Source organism: Podarcis cretensis (assembly GCF_951804945.1).
Source record: "Podarcis cretensis genome assembly, chromosome: 3".
Taxonomy (NCBI): domain Eukaryota; kingdom Metazoa; phylum Chordata; class Lepidosauria; order Squamata; family Lacertidae; genus Podarcis; species Podarcis cretensis.
Genome location: NC_137172.1, coordinates 41,528,816 through 41,552,009, shown reverse-complemented (window position 1 = coordinate 41,552,009; position 23,194 = coordinate 41,528,816). Strand labels below are relative to the sequence as shown.

At 39.7% G+C, this 23,194-nt stretch overlaps 1 protein-coding gene across 9 annotated transcripts in view; it reads left to right on the top strand.

Moving 5' to 3' along the window:
* BIRC6 (baculoviral IAP repeat containing 6) overlaps positions 1 to 23,194 on the top strand; it is a 143,779-nt gene that overhangs the window by 78,201 nt on the left and 42,384 nt on the right. For 8 of the 9 annotated variants that reach the window (XM_079969410.1, XM_079969415.1, XM_079969408.1 and 5 more), the window contains 14 exons: positions 629 to 885; positions 1,225 to 1,333; positions 2,319 to 2,540; positions 3,046 to 3,826; positions 6,275 to 6,418; positions 7,556 to 7,685; positions 8,980 to 9,111; positions 9,915 to 10,082; positions 10,565 to 10,738; positions 11,589 to 11,785; positions 12,076 to 12,376; positions 15,234 to 15,451; positions 18,840 to 19,004; positions 19,578 to 19,746. In XM_079969410.1, the coding sequence (XP_079825536.1) occupies positions 629 to 885; positions 1,225 to 1,333; positions 2,319 to 2,540; positions 3,046 to 3,826; positions 6,275 to 6,418; positions 7,556 to 7,685; positions 8,980 to 9,111; positions 9,915 to 10,082; positions 10,565 to 10,738; positions 11,589 to 11,785; positions 12,076 to 12,376; positions 15,234 to 15,451; positions 18,840 to 19,004; positions 19,578 to 19,746 (3,167 nt within the window). The remainder of the gene's footprint in view (positions 1 to 628; positions 886 to 1,224; positions 1,334 to 2,318; positions 2,541 to 3,045; positions 3,827 to 6,274; positions 6,419 to 7,555; positions 7,686 to 8,979; positions 9,112 to 9,914; positions 10,083 to 10,564; positions 10,739 to 11,588; positions 11,786 to 12,075; positions 12,377 to 15,233; positions 15,452 to 18,839; positions 19,005 to 19,577; positions 19,747 to 23,194) is intronic. The other variant, XM_079969409.1, reaches the window with a different exon arrangement.

Below are 23,194 nucleotides of genomic sequence, written 5' to 3'. Positions count from 1 at the left end.
TCTCCTGGGGCCCTTCTGGTGCCAGGCCTGAGAGCATGGAACAGTTCATCAAGAGGTTCAGTACTATCTGTTGTAGACTGAATCGTAACAAATCTTTTTTAAAAAAATTGCAGTGACTGTCAGAGAGTCTGCTTTTTGTAGACATTGTCCAAAAAAGATTGTTCTATTGGGAGCTCAGACTTCTGGGTAAAACGGTGACCTCATGAGAAAGCAGTTTCTTTGTCTGCTTATTTCCAATACTCTCATTACTTGCACCTGTCTGTTACCTTGTCTGTACCACTGTTTCAAGGCCAAAGATGACCTTACAGTTTTCCACAGGGATCCTTCCATAAACATAGCATGCCCGGCAGATTCTAAGCTTGGAACCCAAAGCATTTTATCTTGCCATTTAAAAAAGTTGTTGCTATTCTCATTGTTTAAAAGAACATGATCAATCTGGGATAAAGTACTTTTCATTTTTCTCTTTTGGTCTGTTATTGGCTTACATGGAGTTAGTATGCTTTCTTGAATCCATGTTGTCATTTTCTGCATTGCAAAGCTTCTCCACTGTTAGCACTGAAGTTGAAAGTACCCTTCCTTCCATTTTTAAGCTTGTTTTAATTAAGTTTTGGTTTCTTTGCTTTCCCAGCATTGGATGGTTAAGGTTGTTGCACCATTGCCTCACTCACATAAGTGATTTAGAAGGAATGATGGCAAGTGCCGCGGCACCCACTGCCAACCTCTTGCAGACGTGTGCTGCTCTACTGATGTCTCCATACTGTGGCATGCATTCTCCAAACATTGAGGCAGTGCTTGTAAAAATTGGACTTCAGTCTACCAGAATAGGCCTGAAACTGATAGACATTCTTTTAAGAAACTGTTCTGCCTCAGGGAGTGATCCTACAGGTAAGAATGTGGCTGTTTCCTTTTTTAATAATCTGGTGACTTGATAAAGAGTCTTACAGCCTTTCCTTGTTTAGAAAAATGAATAACTGTATCAGAATAATGAAAAGCATTTAGTTTAGTAGTTTAAAAATAAGTGATTTTAAAGTTCTCAACAGTGTAAGATAATTTGTTAAGTTGTCCAGCTACCTTTCTTTGTATCGATGATAATTATACTACTATTGTTAAGATAAAAGTTTAAGGTTTGTTTTATTATTCAATCCATTAAACAACACTTTGTTAGATAGTGAATCGCATGTTCCTCAAGACATTAACAAATCTATTTTTCTTTTATGTGAGAAGATTTGAATAGCCCCTTGCTTTTTGGGAGATTAAATGGCCTGTCATCTGACTCTACCATTGACATCCTCTATCAGCTTGGGACTACTCAGGACCCTGGAACGAAAGATAGGTAAACAATGTGCATTGTCTCTAATACACACAAGCACACACACACAAAGTGTGGGGATCATGGATTGCAGAGATTATTACAGTGATGCCCTCAAAGGGACCACAAATGCAGATCTGGGTAATCTGGACATTACCAGTTTGTATGCATGTCAGTGGAGATTGGTAAAAGGTGTTTGGAAGTAGGGGCAGTGCTAGTGGCCTGATGTTTTCCTTGTGTATGAGATAAAGCAGTGTTTCCCAACCTTGTGCCTCCAGCTGTTTTTGAACTACAACTCCCATCATCCCTGACTAGCAAGACCAGTGGCAAGGGATGATGGGAATTGTAGTCCAAAAACAGCTGGAGGCACAAGGTTGGGAAACACTGGGATAAAGCATACAACTAAATTCCACAACACTAGTATTATATATACACGCCGTAGAGGGACATAAGTGTGTAAATCTTTGAGAGTCCAAGGTAGCCAACCAACAGAAGCCAGAGCAAGCTGCCTTTTAGATGTGTGTGAGGTTGCAATTGATTTTTTCAGACTTAAGCCATTCCTGGACCCTTTTCCCCTTTCATAGGCTTCTGTTTATAGTTTGAGGGGAAGTAAAATGGCCATACAAGACAGAATATTTGATATTTGCAAATACTTCCCCTGTTAACGCTATAAGTCAAGCCATTGACAAATTATTTGCAGTTAATTTAGGCACATCTACCTTAGAAAAATGCCTATGCTAATGACTTGCAGTTGCCATGTCTGTTAATCAGACCCCCGGGAAAATACTGAATTGTCAGTGTCACCTGAAATTTGTTAAAATACTGCCCATTTGATCTTAGACTGACATGTTGGAATTATTTTTAGTTTGTCTGCTGGTTGATATTCAGTATGCACACCTACCATTCATTTCATTTTCTCTCTATTCCATAGCACATTATTCCTTGTACCTTGAGCCTGTGTAATGTGTGACTAAGTTTAACCTTGAAATTATGTGTGTCCATTTTCTAGAATTCAAGCCCTATTGAAGTGGGTCAGTGATTCGGCAAGAGTAGCTGCTATGAAAAAAAGTGGCCGAATTAACTATATCTGTCCAAACAGCTCTACAAGAGAGTATGGTCTTCTGATGCCGTCTCCTTCCCATTTGCACTGTGTAGCAGCAATTTTATGGCACAGCTATGAATTGCTTGTCGAGTACGACTTGCCAGCATTGCTGAACAGAGAGCTCTTTGAGTAAGTAGCTTAACTAAACACCTGCGCTATCTCCAAACTATATTTCTTTCTAAAACCTTTAAGCCTTAGTCCTACAGAGCAATAGTGAGCCACATTTTTTTTATTTGTGTTAAGAAACCAGTGCATGGTTATATACTACTAACATGATGCAAGACTTTCTTCTTCAAAAATAGATTCTACAAAGGAAATCAGATCTACTGACTATCACTTTTCACCTTCCTTCTTTTTGTATGAGATGTTTTAAGTGACTTTGACAGCTCATTTCATACATTTCTTGTATTGGAAGTTTTAAATCGGGGATGGGGAGCAGTTTTAGTTGGTGAGCTATATATAAGGCTCATCATTCTGGACTATTGGCCATGCTGCTGGGGCCGATGGGAGTTAGAGACTGACAATATCTGCTTCTGTCTGCCATATTGAACAGGGTGATATTTAGGATTCTTTTTTGTTAACTAGGCGAATTGAGTGCGTGTTATGTTCTAATTACTTTCCCCTTCTTCCTTAGGTCTCTCTTTAATTGGTCCATGTCTCTTCCCTGCAATATGGTTTTGAAGAAAGCTGTTGACAGTCTGCTTTGTTCAATGTGCCACATTCACCCAAACTATTTTTCCTTACTCATGGGCTGGATGGGTATTACTCCTCCCCCTGTGCAGTTGCAACACAGACTGTCTATGACAGATGACAGCAAAAAGCAGGACCTTAGTTCATCTTTAACAGATGACTCTAAAAATGCACAAGCACCTCTTGCACTAACAGAGTCTCACCTGGCCACCCTCGCTGCCTCGTCTCAGTCTCCTGAAGCTATTAAACAGCTGTTGGACTCAGGTTTGCCCTCTCTTCTTGTAAGAAGCCTTGCGAGTTTCTGCTTTAACCATACCTCTGCCTATGACTGCAACACTCAGTCAACGGACAGTTCCCAAGACAGGCTCAGAAGACACCATGTCCCGCAGCACTTTAACAAGATGCCCATCACAGCCGACTTAGTTGCTCCTGTTCTCAGGTTTTTGACAGAAGTTGGAAACAGCAACCTTATGAAGGACTGGCTGGGCGGCTCTGAAGTCAACCCACTGTGGACAGCACTTTTGTTTCTCCTTTGCCATTCTGGTGCTACTTCTGGTGGACATGGTGGGGTGACTCAGCAGACTAGTGCTAGGTCAACTTTACTTTCTTCAGCTTCTGGAACAGGACTGACGACTCAACAAAGGACCGCAGTTGAAAATGCCACAGTTGCATTCTTCTTGCAGTGCATCTCTTGCCATCCTAATAACCAGAGGTTGATGGCTCAGGTAATAAACAAATTCACATGTTGAGTAGTTGATATTTATTAAAAGATCAGTTTAGCTGGATTTGAAGGACTGGCTGAGTATGTGGGGGCTGAGACTTCCCTTGGGGATCCAGACCTCCTTTTGTGTTTTGCCTATGATAAGAGCAGAGTCTTTAGGGTGTGTTGCAGAACTGACTAGATTCCTTTTCAAAATGAAGCTACTGGATTTGCTGGGGTTTATATGCCTTTGCTGCTAGATAATGTGCGATGCTGCCCCCATCAAAAATCTGCAAGTCTTTCAAGCCACAACCCCAGAGAAAGTTAAAACATAGCCATTGATGTAATGTTCAGACATTATAATCATCATGCCAAGGGTTGCTGTAATAGGGGACTATAACATGGAAGTCCCTCGCAATATGGATTCCTCCCAGCACACAGAGCTTCCATGATAGCAGCAATTTCTGATGCCGTTGTGAAGATAGTTTCCTCGTGAGCCTGTTTGTTATTACATGCAAATGAGGAAATACTTCCTTTTGCTTGGTGAGTGCGGTCAATGCAAGACCTGACACCCAGTCTTTTCTTTGGTGGCCCCCACAGTTTGGGATCATTTCACTTCAGAGATTCACTGGCATTCTGAAGGTGATGCAATGCATTCCTGATCAGGCAGTCACTGGAAGGGATTATAATGTTTAAACTTTATTCTAATTATAGTGGGGGGGGGCATTCTTGTATTTTGTAAGCTGCCCACAACTTAGTGAAGCAAGTAGGATAACGAAGAAAATAACATTTGTGTTGACTATTAGCCAAATGGTTAAGGGTCCATTTGACAATGTTGCCTGTGAGCCATTCTTTATAGGCAATATCAGGTGGTGGAGAAGGATGATTCCTCATCTTCTTCTCTGCCAGTATCCCCCTTTTTCCTGATATACATCAAAAGAAGATGCAGACTGAAGGGGAATGGTATGCAAAGTTGAAGTGTGCCTCAGAATTGTCTCGCTGCACCACTTTCAGGGCAGGCAGCTTTGGTTTTTGTCTGGCTGTTTGCTGTCTTGTACAAAATTTGGAATGAAATCCAGAGTCGTTGTCTAGGGCGTGCTTCATTTTTCACAGTATACCAGCCAGGCAAGAAGAAGCATGAATAATACAGTGGTGCCTCGCTAGATGAAATTAATCCATTCTGCGAGTCTCTTCGTCTTGCGGTTTTTTCGTCTTGCGAAGCACGGCTATTAGCGGCTTAGCGGCTATTAACGGCTTAGCGGCTTAGCGGCTTTAAGAAAAAGGAAACAAACTCGCAAGAACTCGTAAGACGTTTCATCTTGCGAAGCAAGCCCATAGGGAAATTCGTCTTGCGAAGCACCTCAAAAAATGGAAAACTCTTTCGTCTAGCGAGTTTTTCGTCTTGCGAGGCATTCATCTTGCGGGGCACCACTGTACCACATTGGTATTTTAAGTCCAGTGGGCTGAGGATGTGAAATAAAGAGAGTGCATTCTTTGGGGCTCTCTGACTCATTCTGACTTGGAACACTCTGCTCACTCCCTTCCATGCATTCTTGAGTCAAGGATGAATGACTGTGGACTCTGGGGGAGCAGATGATACCCCTCCATGGCCGCCAGTTGTTAAACCCCAGGTTAAGGCATGTATGTACAGTCGTACCTCGGAAGTTGAACGGAATCTGTTCCAGAACTCCTACAACTTCCAAAACGTTTGGAAACCAAAGTGCAGCTTCTGATTGGCTGCAGGAACCTCCTGCAGCTATGGAAGCCCCGTTGGACGTTTGGGTTCCAAAAGAATGTTTGCAAACCGGAACAATCACTTCCAGGTTTGCGGCATTTGGGAGCCAAAATATCTGAGTTCCAGGGCGCTCAGGATCCAAGGTACAACTGTACAAATAAATTGGTTCTTGGTCTTTGTGACATAAAAACCTGTTTGCTGCCCCCCAAGTGTTTCATTTAAGTACTTAGTGTCATTTTAGCAGCTGTAGAAGCCCTGTGAGCTTTCAGACAAATGGAGAGGAAAGTTGTTTCGTCAGTTAATAAGAGCACAAGTATTGTTCACTGTGAGGAGAACCTGAGCTTACAGGGTTAAACAGCCCAGTGTATGCGTTCCGTCTACTGTGGGGCAGAGGGACCCTACAACATTTCCAGGGTCTATCAGAGTGAGCGCATATTTGGCCCCGCCCAGACTGGCTACTGACATAGGGCCACACAAGTCTGCATGCACCAGCTCAAAAAGTCTGGTGGTCTCCCTTTCAGACCTTGGGTAGGTGCACGTTTTCGTCTTTGCATGCTTACATGCCCTGCAATCAAGAAATTTAGCACATGACTTCATTTTGCACCCCTCAGTGCACTCTGGGATCTTCTTCACGTAACCCCACGACACGTGACTCATTCGTCTGTGCCAAAGATGCTAGCATTCACATGTTCTGATATTCTAATAAACAAACAAATGATTCCTTCCCTCCCTTCATAGGTTCTCTGTGAACTCTTCCACTCCTCTCCTCAAAGAAGCAACCTCCCAACATCAGGAAATATTTCAGGATTCATTAGAAGGCTGTTTTTGCAGTTGATGCTAGAGGATGAAAAAGTCACAATGTTTCTTCAGTCACCTTGTCCAGTAAGTTGCTTCTCTCTGCGCCCCCACCTAGGACTGGAACAATCTGTATGTAACTAGATATTGGATGCTTTTTGATGATTTGATATCATTCCTCCTCCCCCCCCCCCCCCCCCGGTGGGAGTTGGTTCCAAAACATGTGCAGTGTTTTTACAGCCCCAAAGACGTAGAGACAGTGATGCACTTTTAAAAAAATAATAATATCTCTTTATAATAGTAGGTCGATTATAATGAAAATAACCCTGGGATGATTTTCTTCTTTTTAGTATGGTGTATTGCATGTGTTTATGCTTTTTGCTTTGTTAGAAATTTTGTGCTATAAGCCTTTTTAACAGAAGCACTGGTTATTTTTAAAAAATTAGTGGGAAGTAATTTGAAAACCTTACTACTATTTGTCTGCATATGTGTCAGTTACCAAGAATGATTCATAGGCCTACAGCAGAAGGTTTTTGAATATTTGAAAGAAACACTACAAGGGGACTCTTGGTTACCCAGCTCCTCATGAGGCCAAAATGCTAATGTCTTTTAACATTAGCTGTAGCACAGTTACTGATTAAATTCATTCTGTTTTAATTACTTGACCTATTTGGCCCGGTGGCTACTGTGAGGCCATCCTTCTAGCTTGTTTCTTTTTCAGCGGGCAGATCCTGATGCCACCTTCTCACTTTCAGATAAACAGTCCTTCAACTGTAGTACAAAAATACAGGTTTCTTGGAAGTATCCGTTCAAAATAAAGTATTTGAATAGTATCGCGGTGAAAATTATTTTGTTGTTGACAGTGAAAAAACCTTTTACTTTGGGATTGTTCTGAACTGGTTGTGATCCAGCTCACTTAGATTTCTAAGCTGTTAAAATCACCCTGAATCTCACAACCTATAAAGCATTTTCATTAGTATTGCAATAAAAGCTATTTTGGGTGGCAGGCAGCTAAGATTTACTTGGAATAGACCCATTGAAATGGATGGCCCTAACTTAGTCATATTATTAATTTCAATGGGTCTACTCTAAGAAACCTTACTTGAGTGCTACCCTGTATCGCTGACAGCACCAAATGTTTATGTATAGCATCTTGAAACTTATATTAATTTTTATGTTTTATTTCTAAATGCTTGATATAATTTTATGTTTTCTATCTTCTAGTTGTACAAAGGTAGAATTAATGCAACCAGCCATGTAATTCAGCATCCAATGTATGGGGCAGGACACAAGTTCCGCACTCTTCTTTTACCAGTCTCAACAACACTGGCAGAGGTTCTTGATCGAGTGTCAGGCAAGTTGCTTATTATTCTTATTTTTTTTAATGTCCTTTTTGTTGTATTTAATGAAAGTTTAGACCTAGATATCAACCATACCAATGAAAGTAAGTTTCATACACTTTACTTATTATCTCTTAGATGTTTTATACTCGACCCTTTCTCCAGTCCAAAGCACAGGGATTTCACATCAGAAATAATTAAAACAGCCATCTAAAATAAGTGAACATAAAATTGTTACGTTACATTAACACAAAACTGAGCAGCAGCAAAAATGCCAATCAACTCTTCTGGGATGAAACAAATTACAAACCAAAAGCCTGAGTAAACAAAAACATTTTGATTTGATATTTAACTATATATGTAGTTGATGGGGTTGAAACATTGTCTAAATGTTTGCCCCATGTTGGGCAAAAGTTTCCTGCATTTCAGGGGGGTTGGAGCTGATGACCCTTGTGGTCCCTTCCTACTCTACCATTCTATGATTCAACTAATGCGTCTGTCAGCGAAAGCCCTATGCAAGGACTTCCACTGGCAGAACAGGGCTGTCCCCCTTGTGCTGCCCCGCAACCCCTAAAAAACCCTGGAACAGCACTTGGGGGAGAAGCGTGATAATTCAATCTGGCAAACTCAAATGCTTACCCTAGCATGATGTTGGATTCCTTATTTTTAATTTTTAAAATTATATTCCATTTTTCACCATGTAGGTCTCAGCGTGGCTTACAACAATAAAACATACAGTATACAAACTGTAGTAAAACTTTCAATTGAACTCCTCAGTGATTTACAATCTTTTTTAAAATTAAAATGTAAAACATCTGAGATGCATTCAGGGAGGAAATACCTTAGGCTGCAATGCTATACCCATTTATTTGGGAGCAGACCTCCAATGATGATGATTGATGTTGCTGCAATTGTTAGATCAGTTCAGATCACACCAGCCCACCTTGCTCCTCTCATGCATGTTCACACCCCACTTTGCCTTCACACGTGTAGATCCTAGTGCATGTAGACATTGGACAAATGTGCAGATAACATGGATCAGTTTAAAGTGCATTAGACACTCCTCTCCATACATATGCTCCAGTGCACACAATATGTGAATGTCAGGCCATTGTAGGGCATATTGGTACACTCCATATATCCCAAGGCACATATGGATTGAACAATTCATAGGAACGTTTTGGGGGCATTCAGTGCTTGAAGCCATGAGAGAAGCGAAAACCAGATATTGCTCTTGAGTCAACAGGTAGTCAGCTAATGAAAATCCTGGTTAACATTTCTTCATATACAGTAATCTTTATTTTTCAGATACCCCAAGCATAACCGCAAAATTAATCAGTGAACAAAAAGAAGATAAGGAGAAAAAGAACTATGAAGAGAAAGAAAAAGTTAAAGCAGAAAATGGGTTTCAGGACAATTACAGTGTTGTTGTTGCCTCTGGTATGTGTTTACTTGTTCAGCTTTGATGTAAAGTTATCAGGTATGCTTGGGATGGGGTGGAGAAAGGGGCTGAGAGCACACTGCAATGTAGTCATTGTTGCTCAGTTCAAAACAGCAACAAGTTAAATACATGTACTCCCAAGTTGTTTAAAAATATATACAGTGGTGCCTCGCAAGACAAAAATAATCCGTTCCGCGAGTCTCTTCGTCTAGTGGTTTTTTCGTCTTGCGAAGCATCCCTATTAGCGGCTTAGCGGCTTAGAAAAAGGGGGGGGGGAGGGAAAAAACTCGCAAGACAAAAACGTCTTGCGAAGCAAGCCCATAGGGAAATTCGTCTTGCGAACCCTTTCGTCTAGCGGGTTTTTCATCTTGCGAGGCATTCGTCTTGCGGGGCACCACTGTAATGTCAGTTCCTTTGTACTCCTTGGCCAACACAGTGGAATGCAGGAGTAAACACACTGAAATAAAGATAATAGTATGTGCTAAAGAATTGGAACTGAATTGAATAGGACACTGGGTGTGACACTTAGCTGTGGAAGGTTCCACATGTTTCTGCATTAGTTTTAAAGGTTTCTAAATCCTCGCACCAGCTCCCATGCATACAGCCCTCTGCTGCCCAGGTAGAATTGCCTTGGCATGCAAGCAGTGCATTCATAGGTCTGTTACACAGGTTAAAAGTTCTTCAAACATGAGATGGTGCCATGCGGAATGAATTGTGGGCATTTCTCATGCAGGTAGAATCTCATTTATTCAAGCTGTGTTGTTAAATATGCCTTTAGAACGCTACTTCATTTCTGTTACAGGTTTGAAGTCTCAGTCAAAAAGGGCTGTATCCTCTACCCCCCCTCGCCCCCCCTCAAGACGAGGGAGAGTGATGGCAGATAAAGTAGGCAACTCCTCCACTGGAGGTGACACTTCCAGCAAAACTATTAGTGTTCCTGTTTTTCACCTGTACCATAAACTGCTACCAGGTAATGTTCCATATTTTCTGATAAAGCATATTTTCCAGCATTCTGAGTCATATAAAGTCCTGGATCTATCCATTCACCCAAATTGTGGCATTATAAATAGTTTTTGTCCTGTCTTTGTTTTATATTGCTGGTTGGGGTTCCGTATTATGTAAGCTGCTAGTATGCGGTTGTTGCTCAGGAGGTTGTACTATATGCATCTTAAAGTTAGCAAACAAATGAAGGCAATATTGTAGCATCTAAATATTTATCCAGACGAATAATGTGTTCGCTTTATAATCCAGAAGTTTCTCAAAATTAGCTGAAAATCTGAGGAAAGAGTCCAAAGCATTGTCAATACTATAAGAAATAAGAATTGACAAAAGCTCGTCACACCAAAACCATGGTTTGCATTAAGCACAGTTGAGCATCCAAAGCATCATTTGAACTTCTAAACGTACAAACCATTCTTTAAAGTTGTTTGTTAACTAGTTAATGTTCTGTAGGTCAGCCACTGCCACCCGAGATGACCCTTGCCCAGCTTCTGACTCTGCTGTATGACCGCAAACTCCCTCAAGGATACCGATCCATAGACTTGGCAGTTAAGCTGGGCTCCAAGGTGATCTCAGATCCAAGCCTTTCAAAGACAGACTCGTTCAAGCGCCTCCACACTGAAAAAGGTATCCATTGAATTATCTGTTTTCATCATGTTTTCCTAACTTCTCATTCCGCTCTTTCTCCTCTGCAGTCAGCCTAATTAATCAACACCTCTCATCCACGTGAACTCTGGCAATCGCCAAGTGGCTCTTCTCTACCTTTGATGCCCTGCTAATAACTCCTCTTCCCCCTTCTTTCTCTGCTTAAGATTTTGAGCCCTTCAGTGCTAAAATTGAAGCCATCTGCTCTGGTGTCTCTGGCTCTCTCTTCCACCTCTCCCTCCTCTTGCACCTCCTTCTACCCTTTCTGCCTTCTCTCCTGTCACATTTGATGAAATTGCAAGCTTTTTATTCTCATCTAACCCCTGCACATGTTCCTTTGATACTGCCCCGTTCTGACCATCTCCCCTGTTGTTACCCATCCTCTCCTCCACATTATCAACCCCTCTGCTTTTCCGCTCCTTCCCTTCAGTGTGTAAGCATGCCTCTCTTTTCCCCTCCATCATGCCTGTTCTTTGTGCAATATACATAGATGACATTATATTAAAAACATTTATTTATAGATATTATAATTCATATGGGCAAAGTATTCTAGAGTCACCCATACCTTTTACCCACTGATTCTTTTGTTCAAAAGTCACTTCCTTTTTTATCTACTTCAGAGATGGATAACTGCTATTTAACTGAAAGTGGAGCCACATACCCCTACCCTAAAAATAGAATAAACTCTGCAAGCTTTTTTTTTTCAGATTGCTTTAGCCTGTGTTCCAAAATTTCTTGGGTATTCCAGATTAACAGTGTCTGTGCAAGGGCCTTTTATTTAATAATATAATTTCACTGAACAATTGCCTTTTTAAAATCTGTGTGTATATAGAACATGCAGATTTGTTGGGGCCTTGCACTGAAGATGAAGCAGTCACACCAGGTGAAGAGTGCATGGATGCTGTGCTGGATGAATCCTTTCTTGAAGTGTGTCCCATTCAGTCTCCATTGCAAGTTTTTGCTGGTATGGGTGGCCTGGCCCTCATCGCAGAAAGGCTTCCTATGCTTTACCCAGATGTAATTCAGCAAGTAAGTCAAATCCTTACTACTTTTATTTTGCCTTCCTTTAATAAGTAGAGAAGTTCTTACTTGTGTTTTATAATTGAATATGCTGTAGACCTGTTCACAGTCTGCATAATGCTACGGTTTTCATTTCTGATAGCAGTTGGGAAATATTTTATTTTATTTTACATTGGTGTAATTTTATTATCGTAACTGAATTAGTCTAGGGACTTTCTAATGTCATTATTTGCATCAGAAAGTGTTCTGAAGTAGCTGCCTCAGAGGATAGTATTAAGCATCTTCTTTTCTTTCTGAAGGTGAGTGCTCCAGTGGTTACATCCACCACCCAGGAGAAGCAGAAGGACAGTGATCAGTTTGAATGGGTTACCATTGAACAATCGGGAGAGCTGGTTTATGAAGCCCCAGAAACAATTGCTGCAGAACCTCCACCAATCAAATCAACAGTTCAAACTATGTCTCCCATACCTGCTCATTCTTTGGCTGCTTTTGGATTATTTCTTCGCCTCCCAGGCTATGCTGAGGTGCTACTTAAAGAGAGGAAACATGCCCAGTGTCTGCTTAGATTGGTGTTGGGAGTTACAGATGATGGTGAAGGAAGTATGTACTGTAACTACTAAATATATTTGGGGACTACTGCTAAAGATTTCTCTTGACTGTACAAGTTTACAAGTATTTGAAAGAGAGAAAACTGGCTTTTGTGAAATTCCATATCTCTTCTGGCTTTGGAACCAAAGTATATGAGAGTCAAAATCGGTCCTGAAGGGCAGATTATTATTTTTTTTTACCTTCATTGCAGAGAAAAATTGGTCAGAGCTAATAGAATTTTATTTTATTTTTAACAGGGCCTCTAATGGAACCTTGATTAAGAGCAATAACTGTTCAACTTAATTTCACTGGATTTCAGAAAACCTCTGTCCTTCCATGTTAAATAAACCAGATTTTGATGGCCTTGTAAAGTTAAAATATCTAGACATTGGCCTAGTTTTTTATCTGACACTTATTTCTGCTCTCGTTTGGATCCATCCAAATGTAGACAGGTTGTCGTAAGTAATAAGAAAGGGCAAAATAATCTTAACTGGCACCTTGATTTTCTGCTTTTGCTTCCCTTTCCCTAGGTTTGTGTTGCAACTTTTATTATGTTATGCACAGGGTGGGAGACAATATGAACCAAGGTTACCAGAAAGTTTCTGTGTAGATATTCCCTCCAATTGGTGTGCGAAAACATACTTGATTATAAATCACCTATTTCCCTCGCTTCTTGACCACTGTCATTCTGCTTGTTGCTTGTCTTCTCCTTTCATACAGTCTGAAAATGTTGATGCTCATTGTAATTTCAAACGTTTTCTGTTTCTGTTTTCTTACTGATTGTTGTGATGCATTGTCTCTAGTGGCAATGGTTTCGTACTTCATTTCCTCCACATACCAGTATTTTCTCTGTATTTTCATTAGTTGGTTATGTGTATTTAGAGATGTTTGATAGTTTTAGTAGACTGCAGCTACAGCAGAGAGTTTTCTCTGCTGAGTTTTAACACATTAACACTTTACTGTCTGATAAAAGGAGCTGTAGAAGTTAATACTTCTCATGAGTACCATCAGGGTATTCGTTTTATCAAAGCATTTCAAATGCTTTGCATAGGATATGTTGTTTTCATCTGATGCTAGAGATACGCTACTAATTTATTTGTTGAAAGCTGTTGCCTCACTTTTCCACTGAAGTGTAGTCAAGGCCGCTTGCATAATGAAAAATCAATTAAAATAACAATACAACATACAAAACATTCACAACTAAAGACAGAGGCTACCAAATAAAGCACATAAATAAGGCAGGAAGAGGCGGGGAACTAGCATGCCAGACGCATTTAAGAAAAAGATGTTTGTGCAGTGGTGAAAAGCTGCCGGGAAGGTGGTGCAGCCTGCTTGGCAAACAGTTACAGTGTCTTGATGCAACTACAGAAAAAAAAACCTTTTCCTGCTTCCCAACCAAATGCAATTCAGATGTTGGTATGGCCACAGAGAATAGTCTTTGTAGAAGAACTTAATTAGCGTAGAACTTCCTTTATATATCCCAAGTCATAGAGGGCTTGAAAGGTTGTTAACCAGAACTTTAAATTGGGTCCAGAAATAAGCTGAAAGGCTGTGAAGTTGCTCTGAAGAAGTAACATGCTTCTGATGTTGGGACCCCCAGTAAACAACGTGGCCTTAGCATTCCAGGTCAGCTGAAGTTTCCAGATTGCTTTTAAAGAGCCTCATATAGTGCACTGCAGTAATCCATCCAGTTATGATGTAACTAAGCCCCAGCCAGATCCAGGAGTAGCCCCAAGCTGCAAACTTAGATCACGCCATTCTGACCAATATCAGTGTTGCTAGATTCATACATTTAAAGAAAAATGGATTAGCATCAGTGCTGCAGAAAAATAAAATATCCAAAATTCAAATGGTTAAACCCAGCACAGCTATAATGTTTTGCAAACTTGTTATTTTAGCAAAGAGAACACTAGAGCCTGAGGCGCATGTTCTGCCATCCCTTTTAGTGTTGTGTTGTAGCATTATTGATGCTAACCATTGTTGCATTTTAACCTGCCTTAGCAAACTAATTTCAAACATTGCTGTAAAGCTAAATTTATTGTAAATCCTAAAACAGGTGTCATGCCATGCCATGCCATAGTTCATTCCTGTAGGAGAAAACGAGTATCTGAGCCTGCCATTTGTTTCATGTCTCTTAACAGTGGTAGAGAGATGGAGAAATGTTTCATATACACTGGGACTTAATTGGCAGAACAGTTTCAAGCAAATGTTTAATCAGGTGGCGTGTTCTGGGATTTCTCATATCTAATCTGTACGCCTGGACTTAAAGAACATTGGTACTCCCACATTACAAAATGTTCCTCATATGCAGTCTTGCAACACTTCACAGTATTGCCATAATATTACTCTCAGATGTGGAGCAAATTTTGTGTAATAGGGCTGAATGTAGATTCAGAAAAAATGGCAATGCTGTTTAATTTTTTGTTAAATTAATCTATGTCTGCAAGAATCTAGCTTCCTGCATTGAGGAATTTTTTCAAGCAGAAGCGTTCTAAAATCTCTAGCACATATTATCCACATGATAATCCTATGCAAAGAGAGCAACACTTAGTCCAACCATGTTTCATGAAGGCTAAGGACTAAGTTTACTAAGCCCAGTAGAGTCCAGCCTTGTTACTTACCAGATACCTTCCTTCCTTGTGCCACTTTCAAGAAAATTAATACTATGTTCTATACCTACTTCATAATGACAGTATGATCGCACTTTCCTCTTTCTGTCCTTCTCCAGTTCCCTCAGTCACTCACAATTGTTTAGAAATAACAAACAAGAAATAGTATTTTAAAACTTAATGAAATACCTGTAACATGCTTTAAGCTTAATGCAGTGTGCTGACAGAAATGTTAACACTTGTTTTCTCTCTCCATCTAGGTCATATTCTGCAGTCTCCTTCCGCTAATGTGCTTCCAACCCTTCCGTTTCATGTGCTGCGCAGCTTGTTCAGCACCACACCTTTGACTACTGATGATGGAGTACTCCTCAGGCGAATGGCATTAGAAATTGGGGCAATACATCTTATCCTTGCCTGTCTGTCTGCTCTTAGCCACCATGCTCCAAGAGTCCCCAATTCTAGTTCTAACCAGACGGAGGTCAGTTTTGCTTCAGAATAATAGGATCAGAAATATCAAGATTTTTTTTTGGGGGGGGTGTTAAGCCAACTTATCCTTTCTTCCATGTATTCAGAATAATGGTCAAATCTGTACTTGCTTCCATAGAGATAAAATATTTAACTTTGGATTCAATTGTTATGATGTCATACTAGGAAGTGGCATGTCTATAGCTGACATATTGAAACATGACAGTATCTAATATGAAAGAGGTGGTTAATATTTATGGTCAGAAACGGTTTCTCCAAATCATAAGTTGTTTACAAAAAATACCTGTTACCCTTACAGCAAAACAACTTAGCTTAGGGGTATTCCTTGATACATCTTTGTCATCAGAAGCCCAAGTGTGGCTAGGAGTGCCTTTCATTTGTTTTGTCGGGTTCACCAGCTATGACTGTTCCTGTACAGGGATAGGAAGAACGCTGTAGTCCATGTGCTGATAACCTTGCAGCTAAACTGCTTTAATGTGCTTTGTGCGGAACTGCTCTCTGGCCTGGTTTGGAAGCTTCAGCAGGTGCAGGAGGCAAGATTTCTGATGAGGGCATCTGGCCAACAACATGCGTCACCATAGTTAAAGCTTCTGTCAGGTTTGAGGTTCTTGTATTAATCTACAGATCCCTGAACAACTTAGGTCTTGCATAATTCAGGAACTGCCTGAACCCTTACATTCCAGCTCAGTCACTGAGATAATATGTCGGAGCCTTGTTGGTTGTACCCCAAGTTGGAGATGCTCATTTGACAACAACAGGGAGCCAAACCTTGAGGGTTTCTTCTGTTCCAACTTTTAAACACTTGCTGAAAACTTTTCTGTTCCATTAGGTTTACGCAGACAATTAAGAATACCGGTACATCTTTACGCAATAGTCATTTGAGTTCTGATTTTAACTTTTTATGTGGCTTTTATTGTATAGGTTTTACATACAGTTGTTGTGAACTGTATTTTATTTATGAATTAGAGGCATATACATATTTTTATAAATAAATAAACTGTTGGAGATCTGACTCTAACATGTTCCAGGGTTTGATCATCCACCACATTATTCCAGTCTTTCTCCCTAATACGTATAAACAGTATGAACACAGGGTTTAAATGACTGCTTCCACAGCACAAAATGGATTTTGTGGGGAGGCCATATTAAAGTGCTTTTTGAAAAGGATTATAATATACATCTAGCAAGAGACTAGAGTAGTTTTAATTAGCTCTACAGACCACATTTTGGGGGTTAGGGTTCCTGATATATGGAGCATGCCACTATGTAGTCATAGACCACAAAAACTCACAATAGGAGATACTGTTTGTGGCTCCTTAGAACAAACTTATTTGGACTAATTGTAGTTTTTTTAAGTGTAGCCAAAGCTGGCATCTAGTCAACTAGTTCCAGGCCACTGAACATGCTACAAAATCCATAATGCCTAAGCAAGCTTCATCTACAAATATTGCAGCCCCACCGATCTTCTCTTTACATTGGACAAATAACCTTCATTAGAGAGATTTAAGGAATTTGGAACAGGCATTTCAGGACATGGTAGATGACTTGACCATATACAGTGACAAGGGATACAATGAGAGTTGTGATAAGGTTCAAAGAACCTGCTGAGAATGCTTCCTGCTGACAGCTTCATTTGGCAAAATGATCCTCTAGTGAGAACACTACTGTGGAAAGTGATTGCTGTATCATCTTTTCTATGCTGTGTGATTCTTCTGGGCCATTAAACAAAACAAGTGTTATTTTAAATAATAAGCAATGCTCTGAAGTCCATAGAGGTAACCTTACATGTCTAAGTGCATTAGAAAATCAAGATGCTTATGTTCCAGTAAGACCTAGGAGATTTAAAGTCCATAAGATCCCATTAAAGTTGAAGCATAGACATCCTTACGTAAGACACTTTATTGTTGTATTGCAACCTGAACATTGTCTTCTAAGATTGCTATCTGAGAGCAATTAAAATTGTCAGTAGGTGGGGGAATCCATTAGGAATTGCTGCATAAAGTACACAGTAGTGTGTCAGTCACCAGGTAGTTTTGATATTCTGAGTAATTACATTGTTCTGTGCTCAAGTTAGTAAAATCTTTTTGTTTTTGTTTTTTATACAATAATTTTTATTAGTTTTCAATTACAGTCCAATAATGGCCTCATTATAACAATACCAATATATAATACAATTATTAATACCAATCATTCAAATACCGAATTATATAATTTATATTAAGTGGCCTCCTGCGTGCTAGATTTGATGGTTTGGTATTTTCTTTATTTTTGCATTCCAAAATCTTATTAATTTTAATTACATTCCAGTCATAATAATAGTTCCTTATACAACACCTGCAATACTAATAACTTCTATTCATGTTGACACATTAAATGATTTATAAAACTACAGGTGAGGAACTCAAACAATATCCTTGATCTTCCTGTGTGTGGCAATTATTCTGTCCGTGGTGTTTCTTCCTGTCCTTGTAAGATGTTATGTCTTTCTTTCCCCCAGTTGTTGCTGTTATCCGTCATGCCTTGGGCGGAGCTGATATCCCATTGTTGTTCCAGAAATTTCTCTATCGCTCCATCCCGTGCTTTAACAACAGTTGCAAAAGTCACTCTGTCCCAGTAAATAACCTGTTGTCACCATTTTTTCCTCTCAGCCTGGGAAGAAGAGCAGTCTTGAACTGCGGATGACTTAATAAAGAACCTTATCAGTTCCTTGCAGTTCAAATACTTTTTTCATCCTTTCTTCCAACTGAAGATATATGAGCAATTATACTTCCAATTAAATTAAATTCCAAGTCCTCTAAGCGTTATTCAGTTTACTTCGTAAATAATAAAGGATGGAGAAGAGTCAGCTCTTAAGTTTCCATCGTAAACCTTTTGCAAAATAAAGTTTCCCTCCCTTTTTCCTGTTTTTTTAATGCACACAGTTCCATTTGATATTATATTCCACGTTTATAATCCAATTTCTTCCATTCTTGCTTTTATAAATATAATTTGAACTAACATTCAGAGGAGGGTTGCTGAATCATAAATGTAGAGAAGAAAACTTTAAATGAAGAAACCATGGGCTTCCTCCCCCCCCCCCCCGTCTTTTGCACTGAATGAAGTCTTATCTCAAGTTCAAACCTTAAAGTCTTTGCAGTTGGTTTCTTCCGCAGTTTGTGATCTCATCTCTTCTAGCATCCTATAGCATAGATCCTGGGGATGAAAGCCACTTACCAAAGCTGCTTAGAATCCATGGTTAAGAGGGACTTTTAACAGCCCATGCTCAAAGAATCGGAATAAAGAGAATCTAGCGTTTACTAGGTTATTATTTGGCTTCTGATTCCTGAATATGAAATGAAGTGATTCTAAATAGTAGGGTGATTTATTTTTCTTTTTACTAGCCACAGGTGTCAAGCACACATAACAGTGCAACCACAGAAGAACAGCAGCTTTACTGGGCTAAAGGCACTGGGTTTGGAACTGGTTCTACTGCTTCTGGATGGGATGTGGAACAAGCTTTAACTAAACAAAGACTGGAAGAAGAACACGTCACGTGTCTCTTACAGGTACTGGAGAACAGCACAACATTCATACATTGCCCAAAAATACCATTTGGTTTCTTACGTGTATTGGCTGTTTAGTTGTGCTTTAGTGCATTTTCCACTTGCATGGTCAAAAGACCCTGTCTGCAAGTCAGAAAACCTTGTGTCTAACTCTTGGGCATGCAACTCAGCTTCATTATTCCTCTTCCTTTCAGACTTTATGTTGCATAATGAACCTTTTAAAACACTTGGATGTTTGAAAAATATTATTTGCAGCACATTTGTAGCTCCTCTCTTCTTTGGGAGGAGGGAATGAAATCTGACATTTTTTAAGGTGGTGTTTGTAATGGGAGTTCTTAAATTCCCCATTAAAATTGCCATTTTAAAATCATAAAGAATTCTGAACTTTTTTGTTCTAAATATATATTTTTTGTCTGCCTAGTAATAAAAAGTTTATAATATTGGATTTCTTATTCATCAGATATATCACATACTCAGTTTAATAAGAGTCTAATTGTTATCTTTCAGCTCACATTCTATATGACTTGTTCTACTGTTATTAATCTAATTTTGACTCACTGTTTTTAAACTGCTCAGGTTTTGGCTAGCTACATAAATCCTGCAGGCAGCACATCAAATGGAGATGTCCAGTCCAGCCACGAAAGTAGAGGACAAAACAGCAATGCCCTTCCGTCAGTTCTGCTAGAACTACTTAGTCAATCATGTCTTATTCCAGCAATGTCATCTTATCTCCGCAATGATTCAGGTAATGTACTGCTCTTTGTTTTTAAAAACAGCACGTTCTAGTCTGGTAAATACATTTCAGGTTTTTATAAAAGTTGCTTTAGATATCAAATTCAAATTTGAAGTTTGGGTAATGTGTGAGAAATTAGTGGCTTGAAGCTGAACATAATTAGTCTAGAAGCAAGTAGAAGTACAGTTTGGCTGCAAGGTTTTTTGGTTGGCAGTGCATATTTCCCTCTTCTTATTCCTATTTTCTTATATAAATGTGTACTATTTAACTTTCATGTCAATTGTCTATATGCAAGTACTGCAGTGATAAGCACTAGAAGCTTCCACAAACACTATACAATGCTATCTTTTGGCAGTAGGACTCAGAATTTTTGCAGGTTGAGGGTCTGTCAGCATGTTATGTCTCATTCCAATGCCAGCAGTTACCAAATATACCATATTTTTTGCTCTATTAGACTCACTTTTACCCTCCTAAAAAGTAAGGGGAAATGTGTGTGCGTTTTGTGGAGCGAATGCAGGCTGCGCAGCTATCCCAAAAACCAGAACAGCAAGAGGGATTTCTGCTTTCACTGCGCAGTGATCCCTCTTGCTGTTCTGGCTTGTGAGATTCAGAATATTTTTTTTCTTGTTTTCCTCCTCCAAAAACTAGGTGCGTCTTGTCGTCTGGTGCGTCTTATAGAGCGAAAAATACGGTATATAGTTCCTCTTCCTGTTGGGTGTGTGCATCCTTGCTTTCTGCAAAGCTGCTTCTGTTGACCTATGAAGCTCTTGCTGTAGTGCAACTAAGCATGAGGAAATTGTCAAAAGTGGAAATAGGACTTGCCCTGTGTGCACATTAAAGCACTTTAGTGTAGGGTTTTTGAATTAGTTGAATTCTGTTTGTTCGGCCATAAGGAAACATCCCAGCTGTCTTTGAGCACATTTTGATAATCCTACAACTGCTGAACTAAGGTTCGAATTCAGTGTAGTGCTATAGCAAATATTCTGTCAGTGCAAGGATTTCTTCCTGTGCAGTGGAACTTTCTCTCCCTGAATGAAACCTAAATCTGTTCTCTCAGCCTTGTGGAGCAGATTTGTGGATAGTAGCACAGAGGGAGTTGAGGGAAAGTCCCATTGCATAGACTTGCACAATTATTTAGTTGAATACCACCCCATAGGTGTTTTTGGACTTGACTTACACTCTACTGCTTTTTCTTCATGATGAGAGTTACTGTGATTTGAAGTTTAATTTCATTAATAAGGCTCTTGCAAGTTTTTTTGTCATTGCCCAAATGCTTTGTCAGGTTCACTGACCTTTTAAAATTAATTATTGTATGTTTCATGAGTACTCACTATACTTCCCATGTAATCTTTCCAGAGTACTCTGTAGTATATTTTGCCAGCAGTTTCTGTACCTAGCTCCTTAGCAATACACATTTCCTATTACAAAAAAATGTTTTACTATCTACATTCTATATCTATATTATCTATACATTTTCAAGTTTCTGGTTAGTTTTAAGCCAGATTGTGACCATATCTACTTAGAAGTCAGTCAGTACTGTCAATTTTCATGCAACTGCTTCCATAAGTATGCTTAGGGTTGCAGACGTCATCTTTTTGCCCTGCCAAAGAAGATTATTCAGTGGTTCATAAGGTATCAGTAGGCTAGCATTTGTATTGCCAGGGATGGGGAACCTGTGACTCTTCAGATGTTGTAGTCAGACTCATTATCTCTGACCACTGGCCATGCTGGCTGGGGCTGATGGAAGTTGGGAATCAGAGAATAAGTGGATGGCCACAGGTTCCTTTTCCTTGTACAGTGGTACCTCGGTTTAAGAACAGTCCGGTTTAAGAACGATTGGTTTACAAACTCTGTAAAACTGGAAATAGTGTCTTGTTTTGAGAACTTTACTACGGTCTAAGAATGGAATCCGAATGGTGGAAGGGCACCAGCGGCGGGAGGCCTCATTAGGGAAAGTGTGCCTCAGTTTAAGAACAGTTTTGCTTTAAGAACGGACCTCCGGAATGGATTAAGTTCGTGAACCAAGGTACCACTGTATTATGGATCCCATGGAGTCTTATTTAAGGTTTATTGTCTCCTATTTCTAAGTATGTGACTCAAAATAAGATTCCAATTGTTAATGCCATGATCTCAAATGAAGCAGTTCTACAGAAATTCAGATCTTTGCATGCTTTGTTGAAATCAGCAGATTGATGCAGGAGTCTTGGACCATTTAAAAACCAAGCATCCAGTTAGCCCAAGGGAAGCCACTTTTCATCCAGATATAGATATCTAAATTTACACAGTTTATACTTTCTCTTCTTAGAAAAATACACAAGCAAAAACTGATAAACTGGTGGTATTGCTACTGGTGTTAGCCCAGCTTAGGTCAGCTTGACACAGGTGTGCATCTTGAAATGCCATTTGACAATTTATAGACTAACAGAGGAAGCAACCTACATTTAAACCGATAGTTATGGACATAGAAGCAGTTAATGGGGAACAGCTATTGCCCTGAGGTCCACATCCAGTATCTGGTTGGCCGCTGTGGGGAGCATAGAGTTGGACTAAATGGGTCTCTCTTCTGATCCAGCTGGGCTTTCCTTAAAGTGGTAATGTCTTCTAATGTGTTCTACTCAGAATAAACCCACTAAAATGAATCCATTGTTTTAGATGGGTTTTCTCTGAGTATGGATAGGATAGGATGGATATCACTCAGCATAATTAGGTGGTCTGACCTATTTCTGTTAAACACTTGAGCTGAATCACAGCAGATGGCTTGGCTGTTTGGATTTTGATAGCGAATGGGAAGCACAGTTGCCTTGAGCCTCCTGTCAAACTCCCCATTATCTTTCTCGCCTTCCTTCATTGTGGGGTTAACTGTTTCATTTCAGTGTTGGGCAAGGTGCATAAATTCTGCATTTTAGACATTTCAGAGGAGTGTGAGGCATAAGAAATTGAGAATGATTAACATTGGCAAGCATATCTTGATTCCATTTCCCAGTGTTACATTTTTAAAAACCTTGATAGGAAGGCCATCCTCCCTCTTACATGAACTATATCAGAGCCAGAACAAGGTCTGCTGGAAAGAAAAGCAACTCCTTGCTTTTTGAATGGGATGAAGGAAATGTTGTTGTTGTTGTTGTTGAAAATAATGTGTTTGTCCCAATATTTGCCATTATTTTCTCATTATTAATATGATTAACACTCATTCAAGTGTTATGCCTACATTCAGTTGTAACTAAGCTGCATTAAGTGATTTAAAAGTGCATATTTAAAATATCTTAATGCTGTTTTTCAGGACTGAGGTCCTTTCAAGGCAGCTCACAGTAAAAACTGTGCATTCATACATTAGACTTACTTTACTTTAAGAGGCTTATTCTGTAAATGTGGCAAATGAATGAGTTGGTCTACTACAAGATCCCAGTGCACTGATTTGTTTCCTTTTCATTCTGCATGCCCTCTAAGGAGCTCAGGGCAG